General features: G+C 40.3%; 1 protein-coding gene across 1 annotated transcript in view; it reads right to left on the bottom strand.

Annotated features, from left to right (window-relative positions):
• The window catches only part of ofcc1 (orofacial cleft 1 candidate 1), an 80,410-nt gene extending 57,700 nt beyond the window's left edge, over positions 1 to 22,710 (bottom strand). Inside the window, exons 1-11 of the mRNA XM_085763450.1 lie at positions 22,614 to 22,710; positions 19,947 to 20,023; positions 15,279 to 15,345; positions 14,701 to 14,880; positions 11,415 to 11,519; positions 10,687 to 10,755; positions 7,857 to 8,081; positions 7,486 to 7,583; positions 6,010 to 6,096; positions 5,609 to 5,685; positions 4,249 to 4,384 (exon numbers count right to left, since the gene is read on the bottom strand). Of these exons, the coding sequence (XP_085619576.1) occupies positions 4,249 to 4,384; positions 5,609 to 5,685; positions 6,010 to 6,096; positions 7,486 to 7,583; positions 7,857 to 8,081; positions 10,687 to 10,755; positions 11,415 to 11,519; positions 14,701 to 14,880; positions 15,279 to 15,345; positions 19,947 to 19,964 (1,062 nt within the window). The 5' untranslated portion in view covers positions 19,965 to 20,023; positions 22,614 to 22,710. The remainder of the gene's footprint in view (positions 1 to 4,248; positions 4,385 to 5,608; positions 5,686 to 6,009; positions 6,097 to 7,485; positions 7,584 to 7,856; positions 8,082 to 10,686; positions 10,756 to 11,414; positions 11,520 to 14,700; positions 14,881 to 15,278; positions 15,346 to 19,946; positions 20,024 to 22,613) is intronic.
• Positions 22,711 to 23,214: the final 504 nt, after the last annotated feature.

Raw genomic sequence — 23,214 nt, forward strand, 5'->3', positions numbered from 1 at the left:
ATGGCGTCTCTTCTGGACTGGTAAGTTAAATAGCAGAACTTGCAAGTAACCCCTTGAAGTGCATGCATTGCATCTCATAATTGCAATTAATTTATGTAATAAAATTTGTGTTGATCAAATCCCAAGGACATTTTTTTTTAGTGCGAAGCAATTAAAGCCCTCAATTATAATAAAAGGACATAGTACCACTCAAGGGCTACATGCACTCAAACACACACAAAAATCATACACTGTGTCCAGTGTTTGTTTTACAGTTTTACAGTATTTTTTGATGTGTTGTCACTAAACAACCTTAGCGCGTTCCTCTCCCTTTCACAGACACACCACACACATTTACCTAGCAGCAGCTGGCGGTGCCCATTACTTTGCCAGTCTGCGAGGGAAGAGGAGGGAGGGGATGGGGGGGTGAGCTGAGCCTCGCAGTAATGCCTTCAATCTCCCCACTGTGAGCATCTTTGCATGCCAAAACAACTAAAGCATTTTAGGCAAAAGTGAAATTAGTATAACTGGTGGCAAAGCAGTTTAGCCCACACAGCTTACATTTAGAGGAAGGGGGGATGTGGGCCTTCATACCCCATCACTGGAAAGAGATGAGTGCATGCAGGCTGGAGAAAAAAAAGAGGGGGAGGAGGGGGAAGAAGGAGAAGAAAGGAGCAAAGAAATAAAAAATAATAACATCACACCGGTGTCCAATGTACACTATGTGTGTCTTAAACGGGTATTGTTATTATCTAGCCCTCATGCTTGCATCGTAAGAGACAGTCAAGGCAGCAAGGCGAAGGTAAAAAGGTGGAGTGAGCCAATTTTCCATATCAGAGGTGGTTTGTTTGCCCCAAGCCTGAGTAGTGCCTAAAGTGCCATAACATTACAGTACTCCTACAGATGAGATCAAAGGCTCGAGCAAGGGATCCTCCGTGGTTTAGCTGGCAAGCGGCCGTCCTTTCGCTGAAATATCTTTTCAGGGCTTTCCACACATTGACTGATCACACAAAATGTACTCTTAATAGAGACAGGAAATGCCACATACAAAAACTTCTTTTCTTTCTAAGTATGGGCTAATATTCAGAGATTAAGCTCTCTCGTTAATTATTTTCATTTTAATTAGTAAATCTTAATTAACAATGAACATTTACCCTTAAAATTTTTTGGCTTCGGAATGAAGGAGGGGGGTGAAGAAAGGAGAGAATAAATATGACAATCTTTTTGGGACCTCCAGGCAGGATTACTGATGCAGGCTGCCTTAGTTATTAAACACATTCTAAATTAAATGCCTCCATGAATTTTGCACAGAAATATATTTTCATAGTTTTGCATGCCAAATGTGACATTTTATATTTCAGATTCATCTCGCTGCAGTAATTTTAGGGAAATGTCATATAAACAAAGATTTTGTCATTTACCAAAGGAAATTACTATGCGTGGCAGGTTTGGCCATTGGTTTCTCTCTCTCTCTTTCTCTCTTCCCCTCTCCCTCTTTTGCCCCTTATTCTGCCTGTGCCGGTTGTTTCAAGTCAGCAAGCCATAAAAAATCTTTATCTCAGTGAAACACAGCAATTTGGGAGATAATCGAATGGTGACTGGGGGGCACAAATGCCAGTCTGAGGAATTATACCACAATCTCCCCTGCATTTACAACCTTCCTCAAAGCCAGTTGTCACCCTGGAAGGAAAGCCCCCGACTGAAGATTCATTACATCTTTAAGCCAGCACGGTGGCATGGCAGCCTCTTCCCCAGATGCAACACAACAACACACTCCTCCCACAGCTGGAGATGCTACTGCTAAAGCTGCTGCTTCCCTCTTTTCCCACTTGCTCCTCTTTTCTCTCCTCTCTCTCTGCTCCCCTTTTTCATCTCCAAAGACTCCTCTTCCCTGCTACTCAGATCCATAAAACAACAGATGCCATCCACAAAAAAGCAGGCAAAAAAAATCTTTTAAATATGTTGCCTGGTCATGGATGATGAGGCCGAACGCAGAAGAAAATTCCTCGACTGCACTCAGTTGACAACGGCATTAATTCTATATTTTTGAGAGGTGGATTTCCAATTTTATGTAGCTTACATAAAAACACAAATGAAACCAAAAGGGAAGTAGATACGTCCTCTTTCCTGAAACACCTCAGTGTGGTGAGGATACCCCACACCAAACATGATTTACCAATCTATAGGAATTAAAAAAAATACTTATTCATAAACCATCAAACAATCTATGAAACTGGTAAACTGTTTCATATTATACTATAGGCAAAAACAATATACCTTAGCAGCCATTAGTTCCCCATCACTGCCACCTCCTTGTGCCTGATGTCTTAGGGAAGCTCCTCAGTCTCGTGCGCTCACGTTTTCAGCCACATCACCCGGGTGGCGTTCTGACTTATCAGCCCTCCACCAACACAAACTGTGGATCCATGAACTCACTGTCTGACTACAAACCTACCTTGAGTGGGAAGAAGCTGCATGGTGACGTCACCTTGCCATTAGTAGGGTAGCAGTACCTTCTCCTATTTCTGGGCTACTATTTGTGCGGCGTTCTGCTCAGCACACTTCCTTTCTCTTGCGTGTGCCATCTTGGAGTCTGTCCTGGTTCGCAGCCAACAAGTAAGGCTCGTCATCCTTCACTTGCTCTTGGCCTAACAGTGCATCAGTTGGAAGGTGTGGGTGAACTCCAAAGTGCGAGTAGTAGAAGAAAATCTCTGTGTGCGAGTGTGGTGTGATGTTATTTTACAGAGCGGAGACACAAACCACTGTCCCTGCCTCAACAGTCTCAAAAGTCAAAAGGAAAATGCTCCCTCGCAAAGATGCTGTGCACTTGTGGTTCTTTTTCTGCGCCCTCACAAAACGAAACAATTTTCTGCTGGTTGATTTGTTCAGTGTGCTTGAACACATCATGGTTTCCTCTCCACAACTTTTGAGACACCATAGACCTGGAGACTCTTTCTGAAGCGTTGTCCAACATTGAATAAAGAGGCCGTACAATCTGAGGCCTTGAATACTACTAACAAGACCTTGTTCATACATTTTTTCAAATTAGCAAAACTCACAACTGCACCATGTTTAATACCCAGTTGCAAAATCTTTAACTGTAGTTATTCCACAATAGTCTGAAAAAAAATTAACATTGATACATAAATAAATCTAATTTACAGTTTTTGTACATAATAATATCTAATAAGTTATTTTTCTAACTCAGTTAACTGCTGTCAACAAATCAGAAAGATGCTCTGTGGCCCAACCCCCACACATCCTTTTATAGTAATGTACTCATCACTTCTTCAGTGGATTCATTTGGACTTGCTGCCCTCCCTATTGTTTCCCAGGGGTTTCAGTTTCCCCGACACTTTTGCCCTTATGTATTAGAAATTTTTACCACTGCTTTTTTTAAGTGTATTTTTTTTTAAGTACATACTTAACCCAAATATTTGTTAGTAGTCTTTAACCAGAGAGTGAGAAGGAGACGTACACGTACACACACATACTTACTCACTCAGGCAGGAGCCCTCCCTGCACATCATTATACAGGCAATGATCCTTTTAACAGGAACACATAAAACGCTTTACGTCATATATGCATGAGGATGATATAAAGATCTACGTGGGATCACAAAAACACCAGAGGAGCAGAATCACTTGTTGACTGACGCAGAGCAATGCACCCCAAGTGGGAACAGCCTGGCTACTGACACATGGCAGCACTCAACGCCGCTTCTGCCTCCTGTCTGTCTGAACCCCGTGTCACACGCTCAGATGCCGATAAACTGTCGCTCACCGTCCTTACTGTCAGCGTCTTGCTAGCGACAGAGGGAGAGCGAGCAGAAACGGAGCTGAAGTGGTAGGTAATTTGAAATGCTAACCTTTCAAACAGCTCAACAAATAGCTCCTCAATGTTCAACTTGGCTATCTGTCTTGCTAGCTACCGGTACGGTACGGCAAATCAATTTAGGAATTATTTTTGAGGTGAGTCATTTTTCCCCCGCTGCACTGCTATACCGGATCTTAGGGTTCTCCCACCTCCACCTCCCACTTCAGGTCCCATTCAATGCAGGATTTCACATAATTTCATCATTTTACTGTTTTTCGAAAAAAACAACCCTGCCTTTCGTAAAGATTTGTAAACACATCAGGACCGGTATCTTCTCCTGTGAATCAACCCTTTTAGAGATTAAGGGATATGTCACTTCCCATTTGTGTGCTTTCTTTTTCCTGGGAGCTTGTGCTTCTCTGTCCGCGGCCGCACCGGCAAACAGACCTTACCTGCCACATGGGCTGTGATGTTGAATAGGAGGATTCTGGGAGCTTTGTCATCTGGTCGAATTTGGCCGTAGCTTCTTCTTGGCCTTCCCCCAGCCCTCTGCGTGACGGGCTTTCAATGGTTCTGCTGCTATGTGCACTAAAACACACAAACACACACACATACACATGCATATTCACGTATACAACACAGACAAACATAGGAAACTAACCCTGTTAACACAGCCACCTGCATTTTGGTCTGTTGTTCCGCTCTGTATCAGCTCAATCTAATAACACCACAACAACCCCACACACCCCACCTTCCCACCCTTCTCCCTCTCTCTTTCTCTTTCTCTCTCTTTCTCGGCCTTTCAATCTTATCAGTGGTAATGTAATAAACGGTTGCTTCGCTCTGTCTCCTCGCCACCTCTCTTAATTCCTCAAAATAAAGCAATATCACAGGGGCCCTGGCCTGCCTGTGACTGGGGATAAGATGCTTGTAAAAGGAAGGATAATTCAGCAAATAAATGCTCGGCATCAAAGGCAGGCACTGGGTCTTTCTTTTCCTTTTTCTCCCTTCTCTCTGTTCGCCTATCAAAAGTATTACATGTGCTTTCATCAGTTCACAACAAGGCACAGTGTGCTTCCTAATGCAATTACTCGACCTCCATTAAATCAGAAACAGTGGAAACAAATGAATTACACATTTGTTACAAAAACCACAAGTCAGCTCCATGTCTCTCGTCTTTATTTTTTTATTTCAGAGGCTTGGGGAGAGAAAAAAGTGAAATCATTTCTCATTCAATTTCAGGCAGATGTAGCCCTAGGTGATGCATAGAAAGTCTCCCATGTCTAATAGCCACCCACCATTGATATCAGAAGGAATTTACAGGGTTCAAGGCTGTCGAGAGGAGGTCATCTTGCCAAACTCCGATCCACATTCATCTGACAAGGCTGGTGTCTGACTACCACCCACCCATAAAACAACCAAACACAAGAGGAGATACTGATGTGTACAGTGGTTTCGTGATTTTTATCTTGTCATCCTGCATGGTAGTCCATAATTACTAAAAACTTAAACATGCTAAGCGAGTTGCCTGTGGGGCTCTGGCTATGAGATGTGATGTGTGATCCTAAAGTGGATGGACCAAGAATTGATGTGCCTCCAAGCCTCCAATGACACGGACAGATTTCCGTGCCCCCCAGCCAAACTACCCACAATGCAATACCCGCCGACAGGAGAAACCATGCAGAGGATATATGAATTACATTCCTTCTCGAATGTCAGTGAGAATACAAATGGTTTTCACACAAGTAGTGATTACAGTCATGTGACATCAATTGTACATATGGAGAGAAATATGAAATGGGCTGGACTTACCACTCAAGCAGCGTGTTCAGCCTGGGTTGTGGCGCTTCTCCTCCTGCTTCGTCACAGTCTCTTTGTGAGAAGGGATCCTTTGAAATATTCAAGCGGATATGTTACCATGCAGAGTTGATGCGTTAACCATCATTAACTTTATCAGCTAATTGACATTTTTAATTTGAATCACATCACTCTAAATTATATCGTTAGATAGTAATTTCTGTGATGACATATTTTAAGCTAAGTTTATAAGCATAGACAATTTGCTGGGTTTCTATTATTGAATGTGTTAAGCTCATGAAAACAGAATTTAGCTTCAAGCTTTATGTCCTGAGGGCGGCTATACCTGTAACAAAAAAAACAAAAAAAAGCAATATATTCTTCAAACAGTATACGTCAAGTACGTGGATCTGTACCTTATCATTCCCAGTAAAGAAAGCCAGTATTCTCTTCTTTCTCTTCTCCCACTGTGTCCTCTTCACCGGTCCCATCGGAGACGCTCGCTGCAAATACATGTAAATACACACGCACACTTTTCTTTGGATGCAGCTTTATGAAACAGTGCGGCGCGCCATAATGGCAGAATTGAGCACAAGGAGCAACTGCAATCTGCAGGCAATCTATACTGAGCCAGACCCTAAAGACATGTAGCGTTTGATGAGTATTTCTGCCAGTTTTACATTCAGTCAGCACATTCACTCTCCCCATTCAGACGCACCGACACTGCTAAGTGACAGCGTCTCGCTCTGTAGAGGCTTTGTACGGCAGAATAGAGAAAGAAGAAAAACACTATTATTTTTAAAATAGATGTGAAATCTCTGGTGGATAATGTGTTTTCAATGGGAGGTGGGTGTGGAAACAGTAGGAGAGCGCACACATATTGTGACAGAATAAGATAACACTGATCCCAATACTGATACAGTACACAGTTGATGCTACTGATTATCCAGTAAGAGAGGATGAGTCAACTGTTGCTGTGGCTTCCAATTGAGGGTAAGACATTGCTGAACCATTTTCTCCCAATTACGGTTACTTTCTTTTCATATAATTTGATACTCCTACTCTCCTTTCAAATGAGATTAGAACTATAAATACAGTGGATAGAAGTTCTGTATTCTGTTTACATATGCACCGATGTTTGGGTTTCTTTGCCATCTAGATTTGCCAACACAATGGAAACCCCATCTCCTCATATCCACTCCCATTTCTTTTTTTTTCTGACTGATGGAATACAAACATTTGTTTTGAAAGAAGCTTTATATCATAGCGCTAGTTCACAAAATCCCCGCTCCTCAGTTAGGAGGAGAAAAAAAAAGGTAGTCACGCTCTATTTTTCCTGAAAAGACCATGAGACGAGTAAAGAACGAAGAAAATTCAGCTTCTGTCAGGAAACACGTACGTAAGACAAAGTTCAAAGACAAAAATTCAATTAATTATGTGGGAATATCATACAGTATGTAACACAAGATTATGGAGATCTGTATCCAAATCCATGCACAGATTTTTGACATGAGGATGAGCGAGTTAGATAACCTCTGGAAAACCTTGAATGCATGTTGCACAAAAACTAATTCCACATGAGTGCATTCAGCTGAGATGGGGACCATAAGCACTGAAAATGAAATGCAGAAGTTTTAAATGGAGGAGAAATAAGATTAGGGACAAAAAGCAAAGGAGATATGGAAAGTTAGAAAAAGAAAATTAGCAAGTCGAGTAAGTAAAACACATATACAGTACAGATCTGAACAGACAAAAACAGATAAATGTACACGCACACATGCACGCACTCTAGGTCCATTAGCCAAAGCCAGTGATACACAGCATAATGGACATGGCTGATGTGCTGGTGAGTACGGGATGATGACACAGATATTCCTCTTTGTGGCCCTGACCTGCTGCAGTGAAAGGCTGCCAAGCGTGATCATGTCAGGCTGCACACGCTCCCTCAGCTGCTGGGCGTAGTGGGGGATCACCTCCTCGGCTATCTTCACTGCAAGAAGTAATACACAGGCATCAAAAATGTTCAAATGTTAATCAAAAATAACTGCAGCATTATATAAAAAAAGAGGTTTTGTCTCTTCATCACCAGGTAAAGAATTTCACAAAAATATTTTATTTCATGGAACAATTATTTTCTAGACTGATTCTATATTATGTATACACAAGGTGCAGTTTATACGATCACACTATACATGCAGTAAAAGTTAAATACAACACTAACATAACAAACATAACAGAAAATCAAATAAAAGAATAGCATTACTTTTTACAGTGCTCTCTCTGCCCATTACCATCCTCCCCGCTTCGAGTCCAGCTTCTCCTCCCAGCCCAGCACTAGCCTCATCCTGGGTTTTGGCAATGGTTTGGGCCTGGGAGGGCCTGCAGCCCGAGGCATGACCACCACCGTGGAGCAGCAGTCGCCGCTGAAGCACCGGATCACCCGTCTTCACCTCCAACACCTCCTCATCCCTGGAGGCTTGCAGCGTACCTGGAGAGATACGCATCAGTGGGCATGCACAGACACACACACACACACACACACACACACACACACACACACACACACACACAGACGTACACACATGAATCAGCACACATAAACATCAGAGCATCTATACACATGGTGATGGCTGCATATACTTAGCACATCCAGACATAGCCACAAACACTGATTTGTATTTGTATATAAAGACAGAAATGCAGCTGGACAATATATACACTCAAACAGTAACTCTCTCAAATACACAATGTGAACATTTACAAAAACTATGGTGTCATATTTACAATCATAAGGCATTTTTTATGCATCAGTTCCCGTCTTTACCACATTCAAACTGAGAGAGAGCAGTAGTTTTACATATAGGCACTGATACTGTGTGTGCCTCCAAGCCCAAGCATCCATGAAGAATGCTGAGAGCCCCCCACACTGGAGTGGAATACCAGCGCCAAATTTACATTGATCTGATGACCTGAACTCTATGGTTGAAGCAAGACTACATGAGCCATGGAGACTGAGCTGTAAGGCTTTTGCCCCCAACTCTAACCACCAATCACAGATCACCTCAACTGGTCTGATAGCACCCGCTGTATTGCAAAGACAAATGAAACACCAACATAGGGCAAAAGCTGACTTCACTTATTTTGACCAGAAAAAATTTGCCTCAACAAAATTGGACAAATTTGTGACGTGATAAACACAGGCAACAAAGACAACAAAACCTGCAGCAGTGAAGCTGTGAACCCCGAGCTGATAAAAACAATTCCCATGGATATACTATGACACCACAAAAACAACAAGGTATTTTGTGAGGTTTGCATGACAAACACCTGAGTACCCTGCTGCTAATCTGACTTTAAACAAAAAGGCGATAAAAGCTAATAATCTGTAGAATTTTATCACCTCTTTCTCATTGAAACTCATCCTGAAATGGAAACCATCAGTGCTTTCAACTGTTTGCTGCCAAGTTAAGTTTAAAAATTTGTTAAAATCCTTTGGTTTTGTTCACACAAAAACATTCAGTTCTTACTCTCATCAACCCAAGTTTTCCTCTGCACCGTGTGTGAACTAGTTTCTCGTTAGCATTTGTTCCTGGAAGAAGAAAAGCATCATCCACTGTAGCTAACGTGCTGTGTGTCTTAACAGTTTTGCTGTACCGTCTCTTGGTGGAAAGCATTTAGGTATTCTCTGAGCATCTGCGTATTCATCGTGTGCAGTCCAATATGTGTAAAAGCCAGAGCTGTTATCGCTGCCTAATGCTTTTCACATAGGAGATGATATCAGCGCCTAACGCCTTACTGAGAACTAGAATGAATAGAACACCAGTTCTGTGGTCTTTCATCTCCAAGCCAAAGCAATAGAATTCATTGAGATAAAAAGGAGGAGCTGAAGATCTTAGACTGACAGACAAGGGATTTTTCCAGGATTTTCTTTGTGAAAAAAAAATGTCTACAGCACTGGCCACTGTCCATTTCATTAATATTTTGTCTTATTCATGCTCTCTTCTTGTGAAATGTGTATGGTGCTTTGTGGCAGGCTGTAAAAGCAAAGACAAAAGCCTGAGAAGCAGTCACAAAATGTCAGGATCAGTAGTGACATACACTGAGCTGGGTTCTACAGCTGCATAGACTTGCAGCCTACACCAGTGGGAGGCATCCATACAACAGCGTAAGGTGATTGTCTTGAATTCTGTTGTAGCTCGGTGAAGCTCTAACTGGCAATCACTTGCAGTTGGACTCCAACAGTAGAGAAGTACGAGCTCTCCCTCTCTTCCCTTCCCTGTCTCTCAGCCTATTGCATGGAGGAACAGTTAATCCAAGATCCTCTTTACTTTTTCTGTGGGATTTCATGAACATTCCAAGACAATGGATGGGGCTGCTAATCTCGGTGGTACAGCTAAATCCGAGACAATGGCAAATAATACGAGTCGGCTAAATTCCACCATGTTGAAGCGGGCCTAAACCCATCACTTGTGCACTGGAATTACAAGGGAAATGTGCGTCATGTCAACGGGATCTGGTGCGACTGTCTTCACCCAGAACAATGCTAATCTTAAACCACCTCAATGTTGCCTGGTTGGCTACATATTTAAATGAAACTGAGCTAATGAGAAAAGGCACGCCTACTGTGAGACAATGGCTGTGCTTGGAAAGCACAGACTACTGCGCGGGTTCGTTTCCAGTCTGAGTCTTTGTTCCATGTTAGTGCTGCTTTCGCTGAAAATGTAGCATCTAATCTTTGTTTGGGTTGTTTATGATTTCACTGTTTTGAGCTTTTCTTAAAGACACCGTACCTAAACACTGTAGTCCTTAGCAGAACTGCTGTGGTAACAGGATCAATTATTTTTTTCCTTAACCCTAACTTTGGTAATTTTCCTAATTTACCTTCATGATGTTAAAACACAAAGTTTATATGTATATTTAATTATATTGACATATTTACCCTATGTAAACAAATGGTCTCCAATTCAAGTACAACAAAATACAAGTCTGAATAGCAAACCGACACACTCAAGGTAACTGTAGCCTACAACACACAAACTGCTTCTGAAATATCGACACACATTACATTATTACAATAATATGACAATACATACCTGGTATGTCTATGGAGGTGTCATCCTCATCCAGCAATACTGCCATTCTTTGATAGAGTCTGTTTTCATCTGCATTCAACATTGCTACAGGTTAAAACAATTATAAAATGAATACACCTGCAGTGATGCTGGAAAATTACATGCATTTGTGTGCCTCCGAATTACGTCCTACTTATCATACAAGTCAATCTAAACCACATCTTAACATGCAAACCAGACATATTAGCCATGGCTGGAGAGGGGTGAAAATCAAGTGTATGCAGAGCAGTAATGAAATAGGAGCATTAACATGCCTGTTAGCCGGCCTGTCATCATGTGATGAGATTTGGTTTGGCGAATCCTTTGATATTACACGGCAATGATATCCAAAAGATACAGGTGAAATGGCTTCTCCATTAATAGCCATGTTTCATTATAACATGCATATTACTTGGCTCCCAAGAGCTCGCTTTTAATAGGCCTACTTCAGGAGGGGGCTGCAAACTATTGATATGGCTCTATGCATATCACTTGACAGGGGAGAGGAGACGCCATGGTGAAATGAAAACTGACCAATGATAAGTGACCTTCGACAATGACAGCGAGTCGTGCAGCCAATCTGGCGATGCCATCACTTGGTGTATTTACATAGAGTGTCCTGCCGTCTCAAATGGCAGTCTGCTACCAGTGATCTCTCTCACCTCACTTTAATGAACCGAGGAGAACTATTATGACAGAGAATGGCATACTTAATTCCAGCTCATCTTCAGTGCTGACCCCGGCCATCCTGCAATGTCTTGGGTCTGTCTGCTGCACCGGCGACGGGTCAAAGTAATTTTGGGCACGTTCATCTCCTGTGTAAAGTGCGAGAGGAGAGAGAATGAGAGGAAGAGGGGGGGTGGGAGGAGGAGGTGGGGGTGGAGTTGGCGTTGCAGGGAAGGGAAGAGGGGAGTTGTACAGGTTCAGGTTAGTGGTTATTAGAAGCACATGAAGCAAAATGTTAATTTTGAAACCCACTCTGTCGAAGGGCAGGGGCAGCGGCTGCTACCAGATAAGGCAGAGCCAAGATGAGACGGGAGTACAGAGGCAGGGAGAGAGAGAAGTGGGAAAGAGACTGCTGGGTTTCTCAGTGCGCCTCTCCATGGCCTGCGGTGCTCTGGGGCCTAATTAGCATGCTGCAAAAGGTCACGGCAGGCAGTCTCTTAAATACGACCGCCATATGTTTGCCGTGTTCAAAAGGAACTAATGAGAAAGTCTACAAGCTCAAAAGTACCTGGAATTTCAAAGACAATACCTTCTAAATACTCTAAGGTCAGTGGCCTAGAGGACCGGGCAAGTTTGGAGGAGCAGATCCAAAGGAAAATATCCCAAGCCCATGTCTCATTGACTTCTTATTAGCAATCACTGACCTATGGGTATCAAGTCTGCTCCACAGAGTTTATGGGAATCCAATGGCTCCAGGGCCACCAAGCAGCTTTCTTAACCCCAAATCATACTCATTACAGGCCTTGAATATTTCACTCCAATCTAAATTGCTATACTTGTATTTCTCAGGTTGTGGGGCAAAAAAATGCATGGTGCATTAAATCATGTTATATATTCCACACAAGGATTGCCTTTATAGAAGTCTGAGGGTATTGGTGCTCGGACGCATAAAAATGTGAGTAAGTGTGTTTGCATAGGAGAGCCACTGGTCCACTAGGCCACTACCCAAAAAAAGCTCACTGTGATTCTTTCGTGCGCACATGAAATATCTCCATGAGGTTTTCACACTCTGTCCTTACTCTGAGTCAGACTGAAGCCCTTATTAAACAAGGAGCAGCCGTATGACTCCTCAATGGCACCATAAATTGACTGTGAAATTCACGTTAAATCCCTCTACATCGTTAACACAGAGTTTGAACAATTTCGGCGCAAATAGCTCTGAGGTTATGAAACCCTTTTTTCAAACACAAATTTGCATAATGGTGGAAGCTTCGTGGATCGCCTTTTGAATCATATCTGTGATTTACCTAAATAGTCTGGCTATCCTCCAGTTCATCTCTCTAATGAAAATATCAATTCTCTGCTCTAACACGAACAATATCAATAACTAGCACTTCTTACCAGCCAGAGTTACTCCTAGCAGAGGGAAAGAGATAATGAAAGATTTTAGTAAAGAGCAAATACAAGTGTCACAAACAGGAACAATTGTTGTGATCTTCTAATAACGGCACACAAGTTACACACAGTGCCTATTCTCACTACACAATAAAAAAAAGTGTGTGCTTTTGTTGGGCCAATTTTGCTTCTTGTAATTTATACTTTGTTTATGTAAATGTCATTTTTGCACAATGAAGTTATACAACTATAAAACAGTGTGTGATGAATATATACAATACTCTTTGAGATATGCATGCGATGAGAAGCTGCAACTGGGCTTGACACAGGCCTGTCAATGCTGAATATGTAATAGATATGAAATGCATAACTTTGAAAAGTTCTACTATTAATAAATGCCATATTGTTCAAGTTTATGGCACATAGCAAGATGTATATTTCTAATCAATGTAATGAAAGAGGAAAACTGGTAACGCTTTATAATAAGTACACACTATTAAGCATTAATAAATACTGAATTCTTCATTTATAATGCATGAATACACATTAGTATGTAGTTTATGAATACAGTTAGTGCTTATCAATGATGAGTACAAGATTTTTAACTGTGTTTATAAACTACATACTAATGAGTATTCATGTGTTATAAATGTTCAGTATCAGTAATCAGTATTTCATGCTTAACTAATGCTTCAGAATGTGTACTTGTTATAAAGTGTTACCGGAAAACTTAAAAACGGCAACTTATCTTGCCTCATCTAAAATAATCGGTTTGTCAATATATGTTTGAAACAGTAGTGGTTAAATGTATCTGGTGTGCTGTAGGAAACAAAGGTTTTTCTGGACGAGGAAAAGGAAAGAGAACTCTGATCAATCCCATGATGTGTCACTTATCAACAGTCAGTTTAAAGGAGTGAGCGACAAAGTTTCCAATTCTCTCATCCAGCTCCAGGAAGGTTCTCAGTTATCTATAGTTTAACAGCATAAAGTTAAACCATGTCTCTCAAAACTCCCCAAATCAGCCAGACCTCCACGGTGTCTTACAACTTGACCCTGAGCTATATACTGTGTATCACAAATTAAATATAAGGCTGAAAAACAAAACAAGAACAAAGACAATGGCTTCTGCTCGGGTTGATTTCCACGCTGGAAAAAAATGTGTTTAAAATGATCATTTTCAGCCCATTATAGTATTATTATTGATTACTTCAAACTTAACATTACTTGTCAACATCATGCATGTTTATAGTGTGTGTATATATTTTCATACGTTGGCTAGTCCCACACAGTGTAACCCCACCTTTTGCTTTTTGCGCATGAAACGTAATGAAAATAAGTGATAATAATTGCTAGCCACGCACGGCGAAACGCTAAATAAACCAAATTAAATCAAGAATCAAACATGTGACTCATCCTTGAGATAACTGGCACGCTTGCAGCCTTGAACGCATCCTTTACCATCCTTTACCATTTACCATCCCATTCCTCAAGAGTTCTCCCTGACATACTGAATTATAAGGGGGCATATTCGTATGCCTGATTGGCCTTGAGCTGTGTTTCGGGGGCGTTCTGAGTACACCACACAGACAGCGGATCGGCTTGGTAGCGTAGTAGCATATGTAAATGCACTCTCCTATGACTCCAGCCCACCACAAGGCATGTAGCCGAGAGTGGGTGTTAAGGCTGATTGTGTCGAGGGTACTTCTAGATAGAGATAGAACACCCACTACTGTAGCGTTCTCCGGCAGAGGAAGAAGTTATACGAGGGTTGCTTGTTAGGACACGCTTGCTTTGGAATGCAGGAACCAAGGGCCTCTCGAATGGAGAGAGAGAAAGAGAAAGAGAGAGAGAACGAATGAGAGAGTGAGAGAAAGGTTAGATCAGGAACACATCTACTGTCAACAAATTTGAGGCTAATGAAGAATGAAGCTTCACCTCTTTCTTTGGCAGGGGCTTGCAGCTCCATTTTTTTTTGGTGAGCTGCAAGGGTGCTATCTGGCCTGTCACCTCGAATTTCTCTCCCCAGCCAAACGGGAGGAACGGAAAGCTTGGCACTTCCTTCTCCATCGAAGGCTGGGTTTTCTAAACCCACCACAGCAGCTCGCTCTTCTTTCCCTGACAAAATAAGTCGAAATATGAAGAGAAAAAAAACACAAACAGTGACACGACGGGGCAATACAACAGCTAGGTCAAAGTGACTTGTAAAATGAAAATAAAAATAAATTAAAAAAACATATTTTACAGCGACAACATTTTTCTGTTGGCGATTTCTCTGCCCTCAAATGTTTCAAGCGCGTCCCCCTCAAATGACACTAAAACACATTTAGGTTAAAATTAAATCAGAATCTTGCAGGAGGAGGAGAAAAAAAAAGAGAAGAAGAAGAAATGATTAAAATAATTACAAATTGCGCCCTGACAAGCAAGAGCAAAATTTAGCCCAAAGCCATTTGTCTGTAATTAGTTAATTAATCCTTACACAAATTATGAGCAATAACTCATCAAGCAGGACTCACCCATCAGAAATTCAGCCGACTTGGATTTCTTCTGCTTAGGTTGCTGCAGAGCCTTCTGCTGTAACTTCTGGAGGGAAATTGTTAAATGAATAAATTAGCTGCAGAATGAAGATCATCATTTATGATCCGCAACTAACACAGTATTTTAAATATGGGATGACACTGAAATGTCATTTAATTTACATCGCTGCTAAAGGGGTCAAGCACTAATTGAACAACAGGAGTGGAAAAAAATTTAATCATAAATAGATAAGAAAAGTTGACATGAATGTGTAATGAAGGTCACATTAAAATACTTCCTCCTTGTTTCTAAAACGAATGGGCACCAACACTCTCTCCTGGAAAATTATGCGTCTTTACACCGGCTGCACGAGAGTACACCGACATGGTATGCAAATAACTATGGAAATCCAGACACACTCCTCATTACTTTCATTCACATGAACTCAACCTAAAAAGTCTTGAAGGAGAGAAAAATTGTCTTTAAATAACATCATGCCAGGTCCTGGGCACTTAGTAAAGCTTGGAGAATTTTCACTTGAGATTATACATATAGGCTTTATGTATGTGCCTTGCAGTACATTGTCTTACACTAGTACAGTATTTGTAATAGTGCTGTAGGTGGTCTACACTTGCATGAAATGGAAAGAAAAAGAAGAAGGGATGTCTGACAGAAAGTATGGGTTTCTTTGAAATCAACAGTATGTGGAACAAACTCCACAGTCCCACATTTCTCTCATTTCTGCGGACAAGCAGAACAATAAGAAAGCTGAGGAAAAAGGCATAAGTAGTTGTTTTCGTTATGGATATGTTTACATAAGAATGCACCGTATAAAAGAGCTCTGTAGCTCAAAGCGTATGGAGCTTTTTAAGCATCATTTTATGCAGATTTCAATGATGAACTGTGCTCATGCCCATGAACAGCATGTATTTGTATACAATATTTAATTTCAAAGACAAAAATCAAGGGACAGAATGGGTGGGGAGCGTATTTCAACTCTAAATGACAGAGCAATTAAAAAGAGGAGGACTACATCCAGACCAATCTGGTATGAGGAGTTTTTGTAAATCTGTTTTTACATTCAACAAGCCCTACAGCAAGACATTCATTTATACCACTGAGATTAATGCTTATCTAATTGTAACTTATTTAAAAACCATTTTCTTTTCGACTGGGTACCAATCAGTTTTTCTGAATTTCACATACTGTGGAGTATTAGACTGGCAAATGCTGCATCAGTGGTGATTGTTGCTCTATGTTTTGTTTTTTTCATTATACATTTTTTTTATTTCATCAGACTCTTTACACACCTTTCTCTAAGACAGATATTGTTTGGCGCACAGTATGCAAATTGAGAATCTCCCTGACACAAATATGAGAAAATTAGTCAGGTTATTCTGCTAATAAAAAAAATGGAATACAATCACCATTTGTTTTGTCTTATAACCAGGACACTTAAACAATATTGTGCTGTAAACTAAGGCAGTCATTTAAATAAGATACATGACATTTGCATTCATTATATGGTATTAAAATTTTGATTGTTATTGGAACCTCACAGCCAGTTCTCAACCTTAATGAATACATTTGAAATAACGTCCCTCGACAGTAAATCCTATTTTTTTTACTTGATACTCTGAGACTGTTGTTCAGTCATTTAACCAGTGATACTATAAAAGTTATTGTTGGGGTTGATATTTTGTTTGCTAATGTAATTAATCATCAAATTAGAACAATGGGGGATAAGACTCTTTTTATTTCTCAGATGACTGTGTTTGCCCTCGAGGCTAAAGGCACTTTCAAAGATGAAGGGTAAAAACCAAAGAGGAAATTCCATTAAGTTTTATCTCAAGCTAAACAAATGTATTTAGTTCATCACCTGAAAGCTGCACAGAATGAACTGGGATGCACACATGCACATGTTAATGCATAATGTAGATATAGCATCAGTCAAAATGTTATATTTAAGAATATCACCTGAGTTGTTGTTTTTTTGTTTTTGCTTTAAATGTATACATAGTAATTCTTATTATTTCTATTGTGTCATTTTTTTTAAGTCAGTTTATGTCACTTCTGCTGTGGGCACTTTTTTTTTGCTTTGGTCTCATTTCAAACAGTGACAAATTCTGGCACTGTGCAAAGTGAATTAGCTCCATGTCCTGCAAATATCAATAAGTCCTCTGATTACTATGAACGTATTCTTGCCTTAAGTTCAGTGGGGAAAAAAAGCTTAGTAAACACACCAGGGAAAGTACACAGAAGGAGTACAGTAGCTACATACACCCCAGGCCTAACGCTTTGGGTCATTGTCACTAAAAATCTAATCCACACAGCGCCATGTGAGCCTCTCTGTCTAGAGAGCTAAGAAAAATGCCTGGTTCTCATCTCTCTCCCTAGACCCCACTGACATTGACAGCATGCTCCTTGTAATAAAAGGACTGTTGTTTAATGTGCCATAACTGGATGGAACAGCAGATGTTGCATTTCTAAAACGATAAACAACAATTCAATCCTGAGGGAAGAAAGGTATCATAGAGGTTTCTGAAATAAGCTGAATTTATCAGAGGTACAAATGGCCATTTAATAACTAAGAACTATGATAGCAGAAATGTAAACTGGCTCAGTGTTGGCAGAGATTTCATGAAAAAAAAAAAAAAAATGTGCCTGTCACATTGCACTTAAATATGCAAAACTGTTGGTGCTGCATCAAAATCATGTGCCAAGAAATTTGGATATATTACAACATACATATAAAGTAGCATAACGCAATAGCCTCTGAGTTTATTCTCTTGTCATATGAAGGCATCCACACATGCTTGCGTAAACCTCATTGCTTTGCTGTGTAGCAGACAAAATGCTTACTTTGCAGGGAACATGAGAAAAAAAATCATTTTTAACTGGTGACAAAATAAAAAAAATCCATGACTTTTTTTCTTTTCTTTCCTTCCTTTTTAAATGTGATTGTTGTCAAAAGGAATTGAACACAACAATTCCTTGTTCAGTTCTTGCTACATTCACAGGCATAGCTAGAAGGGCTTGGGGAAGACCGCTTGCTGCTAGGGGCTGGTGGGCACAGACAAGCTAGAAAGTGAATTTTGCATACTGTACGGATCATCGCCCAGTTCAGCCCAGTCACATTGAATCTGCCATCAACCAATTGTGCTTCATGAAACCGTCAACCCTCATTTACGTCTGCCTGTTTTCTTCCCCACTCTGCTGTAAACAAGGCCCCAGCTTTGAGCTGTCTTCCTCTGTCCCTGTGTGCGCGGTTTGCCAGGGGAGTGTAGACAACCTCGCCTTCACAGAAGCTACTTCAAGCTACCATTTCCAGACAAGCACCCTGTGCACCAGGCGAAGGAGTCAAGGACAAGAGTGCTTCTGGAAATGACAAGAGTTTTACAAGCTTTACATAGAGATATCTGCACATGTTTTGTCTTTTCCTTATACTCAAAAATGAGTGTATTTCCCTATCCCTAAAGTGTGTTAATTAGAGTTGCAAATTTCAATGTGAACCATCATATAGACATATTGACAGCTGCATCAAACCATTTCTTAATATAGATGATTATATGTCTTGATGGGTTGGGATGAAATCAAAATGCATGATGCAGCTGAGTGAGTGTGAATGCCTTGGTAAATCAATAAAAAACATTAAAGTTGATATTGTTTTCATGTTTATATAATCTCTTTTTATCTATCCCCATAATTAAAAAAGGCATCTTACGTAAAATGTCACAAAAATAATGAAAACATCTACAAAGCATCTTTATTTAAACCCTGAAAGATAAGGTTAGCATTTTGTTTCAAAGCCCAGCTCTACCCTTAAAATGGTGAAACCGTCTTAATTTATAGAGCAGCCTTATACGTGCACAGCAATTTTGACCCAACAGTTTCTTATTAAACAACGACCGCGTCAGTTGGTGTAGACAGAAAACATAATTAGTATTCAAGCTTAATTAATCTACGCTGGCCCCCTTTAAGTGAATTAGTCAATTATTTATGCATGTGTGCTCCTTTGATGCTAACAGATTATGTATGTTACTGGGAAAAACCTTGAAAAATGACTTTGAAAACTTTCCACCATAAAATGTCACTACAAGCTTCTGCACTGACTAAGAAAATGTCTGTGAAGACCATGAATAATCATGAAAATGATAGACCTTAATGGACTAAACTGCCAAACTTCAACAATTTTTTTTTATTATTGCCAAAACACCATGCCAAATATTTCAGCGCCAGTCAGCCAAAACATTTCAATTATCTGTCCAAAATCCAGCGCAAAAGACAAAATAAATCAGCCAAATATGTACTTTTTTTGTGCCCTAATGCGTGGAATGGAAATCTAACACAGGTCGGATCAAGGTCTTTCCTGGGATCATGGGAACTCCTTGGGATTTTCAAGAGCCTTTTTGTTTTTACCCTTGAGAACCAGGCACTGGCCTCTGCACCCCTCAATCCCCCATTGAGAACCCAGAGGCAGCGCGGAGGAATGCTAAATGTCAATGGTCAGACTGCACCAGCACCTTCAGAGAGAGAGAGAGGGAGAGAGAGAGAGAGAGAGAGAGAGGGAGAGAGAGAGAGAGAGAGAGATGGAGGTATATGCTGGCCTGACCTCCATGTGCTCAGCTACGCTGCTATGAGGGGGCCAGAAGTGAAATTGTACTCACACTGCCAAAGGTGTCCATCTCTGCAAACTGCAAAAGATCATCACTGGGTGACCGTGATCTCTGAACAATGGCAGCAACTGCGAAACAGAATGTGTGAAAATATGACGAGAAGTCTGTCAAAACAAGATAAATCTGTGCTGCTTCCAAGAATCTGTAAGGCGCATAAGTAAAATACGCTATTGTCTTAATCTACAATTTTAAAGATGCCCTATAATTCAAAGTTTGTTGATGTTATTAGAGCTAAAATCTGTAAAAGAGCTCTTTTAATAGCTTAGTGTGCAGCACAGAATCCTTCATTCCAAGCGTTGTTATATTATCTCCCTCCTGCTTGTGTGTTTAAAACTGTTATCTCTGCAATGCATCTCAGAGTATAAAGGACAATAAACACCATTTATTATCAGAGATAAATTATTTGCCCTGATCATTCAAATAGTTTATTCATTTATATCTGATACAATATCATTTGGTTTTTTATCATCTTTTCCTATGGTAATTCACATGGCTTGCACAAGTTTCTGCTGAAATAGCAAAACAAACCCCAGGCAAAATGTGAAAGATTATCCCATACCATGCGAGCTAGGATGAAATGCTATACTTTTTCACACTGAACACTGCTCCACTGGGTGTGATTGAAAAACATGTAAAGCTATTGAATCTGTGGTTTGTCTATGTGAGGGAAAATGAGTGTTGTAACAAGTGGGCCAATGTTTTTGTAATTGTTTCAAATTACACTCGGCGTAATAACTCAGTGAAAGTAGAGCCAGTGTGCGGTCCGTACACATTAACTAGGCAAAGACCACAGGATATCCCTGCACCTTATCACGGCCCACAAAAAAAGATAAATAAATAAATAAAAAATAAAAAAAATAAAAAACAGTTGTGGAAGTGGCGAGAGCAAAACACTTTACCCATAATTCCAGCTGTTTCTATTCGTGTCCAATCGCGCTTATCACCAACTACACAAAAGAAGGATAATACTTTTAGATAAAGAGGTACTTTGCAGCATTTCCTTTACATGTGTATTTTATTGAATTAAAGACACCCTCACATTCCTGTTTCTAATTTGCTCAACTTTTTTTCTGGGTTACTAATAGAGCGTATGTGTGTGTGTGTCTGTGTGTGTGCAAATGTTTTATACAGGTTGTAAAATTGCGATGCTGTGAGAAAAATACATCCATTAGTTGTTAAAACTGAATGCCTCCTGCCAAATACTGGCTCCTTATCCAATACGATTGCCAACACTATTGCTGACCAAAATTACTGACTCACTTTTCTTCTTGGGGTTCAGGCATCCTGTCAAAAGCCATATGTGGATATGTTGCAGTGTGTATAACTACGTCCTAGAAAGGAAAACATACTCTGTGGAGTTAGCATCAGTCTGAAGAGATAGCCAGGCATGAGTTTACTGCTGTGTTAAATTATCTCATTTGGTTATTTAACAATACACCAACGCGAGCACGAGCCCAGCATGCAGCTTAATTATCCATTCAGGTTTTTTCCCTGCAAATGTACTTGTAGCCATACACACAGCAGAACTATTTTTCTGTTTAATCACAACAACGTGCTTGGAGTGAGCAGCTCTGGTCAGAGTTGAACTGCAGAAAGACAACGCTGCCGTCAATTGATTGCTCTTTTGACCTTCTTTCTCCACAAACTAGTTTTGAGGTTTTTTAGAATTATGCTAAATTTTGTACAATACCTCCTTCAATCAATCAATGGCCCTCTGGCCTTCTGTCAGACACCAAAATTCAACTGACCTTTTGAGCATTTTTATAGCCTGCAATAAATTAACAAGGTGTATAATTAAAGAGAAAATTATATATATTATATGTATCTTATCTCTTACTACTTAGCATAAGACAGTTTGTACCAAAACTACACAATAGTTAAAAACTAAATATGTGCATTGACATCTAAAATGGCATGATACTACATTTGACCTGCAACCTGTTTTTCCATCTCCCTGTCCTGCCCTCAGAATGACCATCTCCTCTGTCATCTAGTCACCTAAGCTCAATCAAGCCCTAATCCAGAATGACAGTGTGGTCTGTGTTGCACTAGACAAGGCACTTCCCCTCTTCTATGGCATGTGACCTGAAATCTTCCTTTGACATTCTTTTTTTTTTTTTTCCTTTTCATGAACACAGATAAGGGATGTAATTCAATAGTCACTGAGGGACAGGGCACCGTGCACTAAAGAATATTTTATCTGCTTGTGGACAGAGGCCTTTTCTTAATGTTTGACAACAGTCGGTTTCCCTCAAGACAAGAGATCTTGCACAGCCGACAATAAGGGTAGAAAAAGGGCAGTTTTTCTTCGTCACTTGGCAATGGAGACGTTTCACATGCATATTTACTCTAAATGTACTCTTTGCACTTTCGAGTGCACTCACAAAGGTGTGTATATAGTATATCAAAAGTGCACTGTCTGTGGAGTTAACAAAGGTACACTGAGTGAATTCATGCAAGTTTATTGCATTTTATGCATGTTTTTCAAAGTGCTTTTTGCTCAGGTAGGTTTCATTCAGGTAATGTCTTTAGCACAGGTCTCACTAAAAAAACATGTCATCTGATCCTATTGCATTAGAACCCATATCTATGACAGATTACTCACATATCACGTTATACATGCATATTGTTATTGTTTAGGATTTAAAGGTATTTTACCTTGTGAGGCCCGAATTCTTTCTCTCCATGTTCAGCTGCACTGCAGTCGTCAAGGCGATGATGATGCAGTGTCCAACAACACACACACACACAGACAGTGTCAGGTAACCTCCTCATGTTCACTTTCACTCGCTGAAAGAAAAAGTGCAACAGAAAGTCTGGATTAAATTATACATCTTTCAAATGTTCAGAATACATCATTTAGATCTCAGATTTCTCAGTATCTTCTGACTAAAATGTTGTACAGTATATTAAAGCAGAAAATCACATGAATTCAAGGAGGAACTGTGCCTTATTTAACCCTATGACATGTGAATCATACCAAGACCACTGAGCGGGACGGTTCATTTTAAGGGTTTTAAGCTGTATCAAGATAAAGTTACATCTGGGTGATAGTCTCATCCACCATATGCTGTCAACTGTTTGCCTTTTAAATGATGTTTCATTATTAATGTGGAGAGTGGCATGCTGCTCCTTCACTTATTGTCCTACCAGAACGGAGATATTACTGGTAAAACCAGCTGCTTTGTCACCTTTCAGTGCCAAGAACAATGACCTCCCCCCAAAACTGAAAGTAAAGTACTCACACTGCTTTGTAAAC

The sequence above is a fragment of the Trachurus japonicus genome, chromosome 20 (genome assembly GCF_045865225.1).
Source record: "Trachurus japonicus isolate A0001 chromosome 20, Traja_1.0".
Taxonomy (NCBI): Eukaryota; Metazoa; Chordata; class Actinopteri; order Carangiformes; family Carangidae; genus Trachurus; species Trachurus japonicus.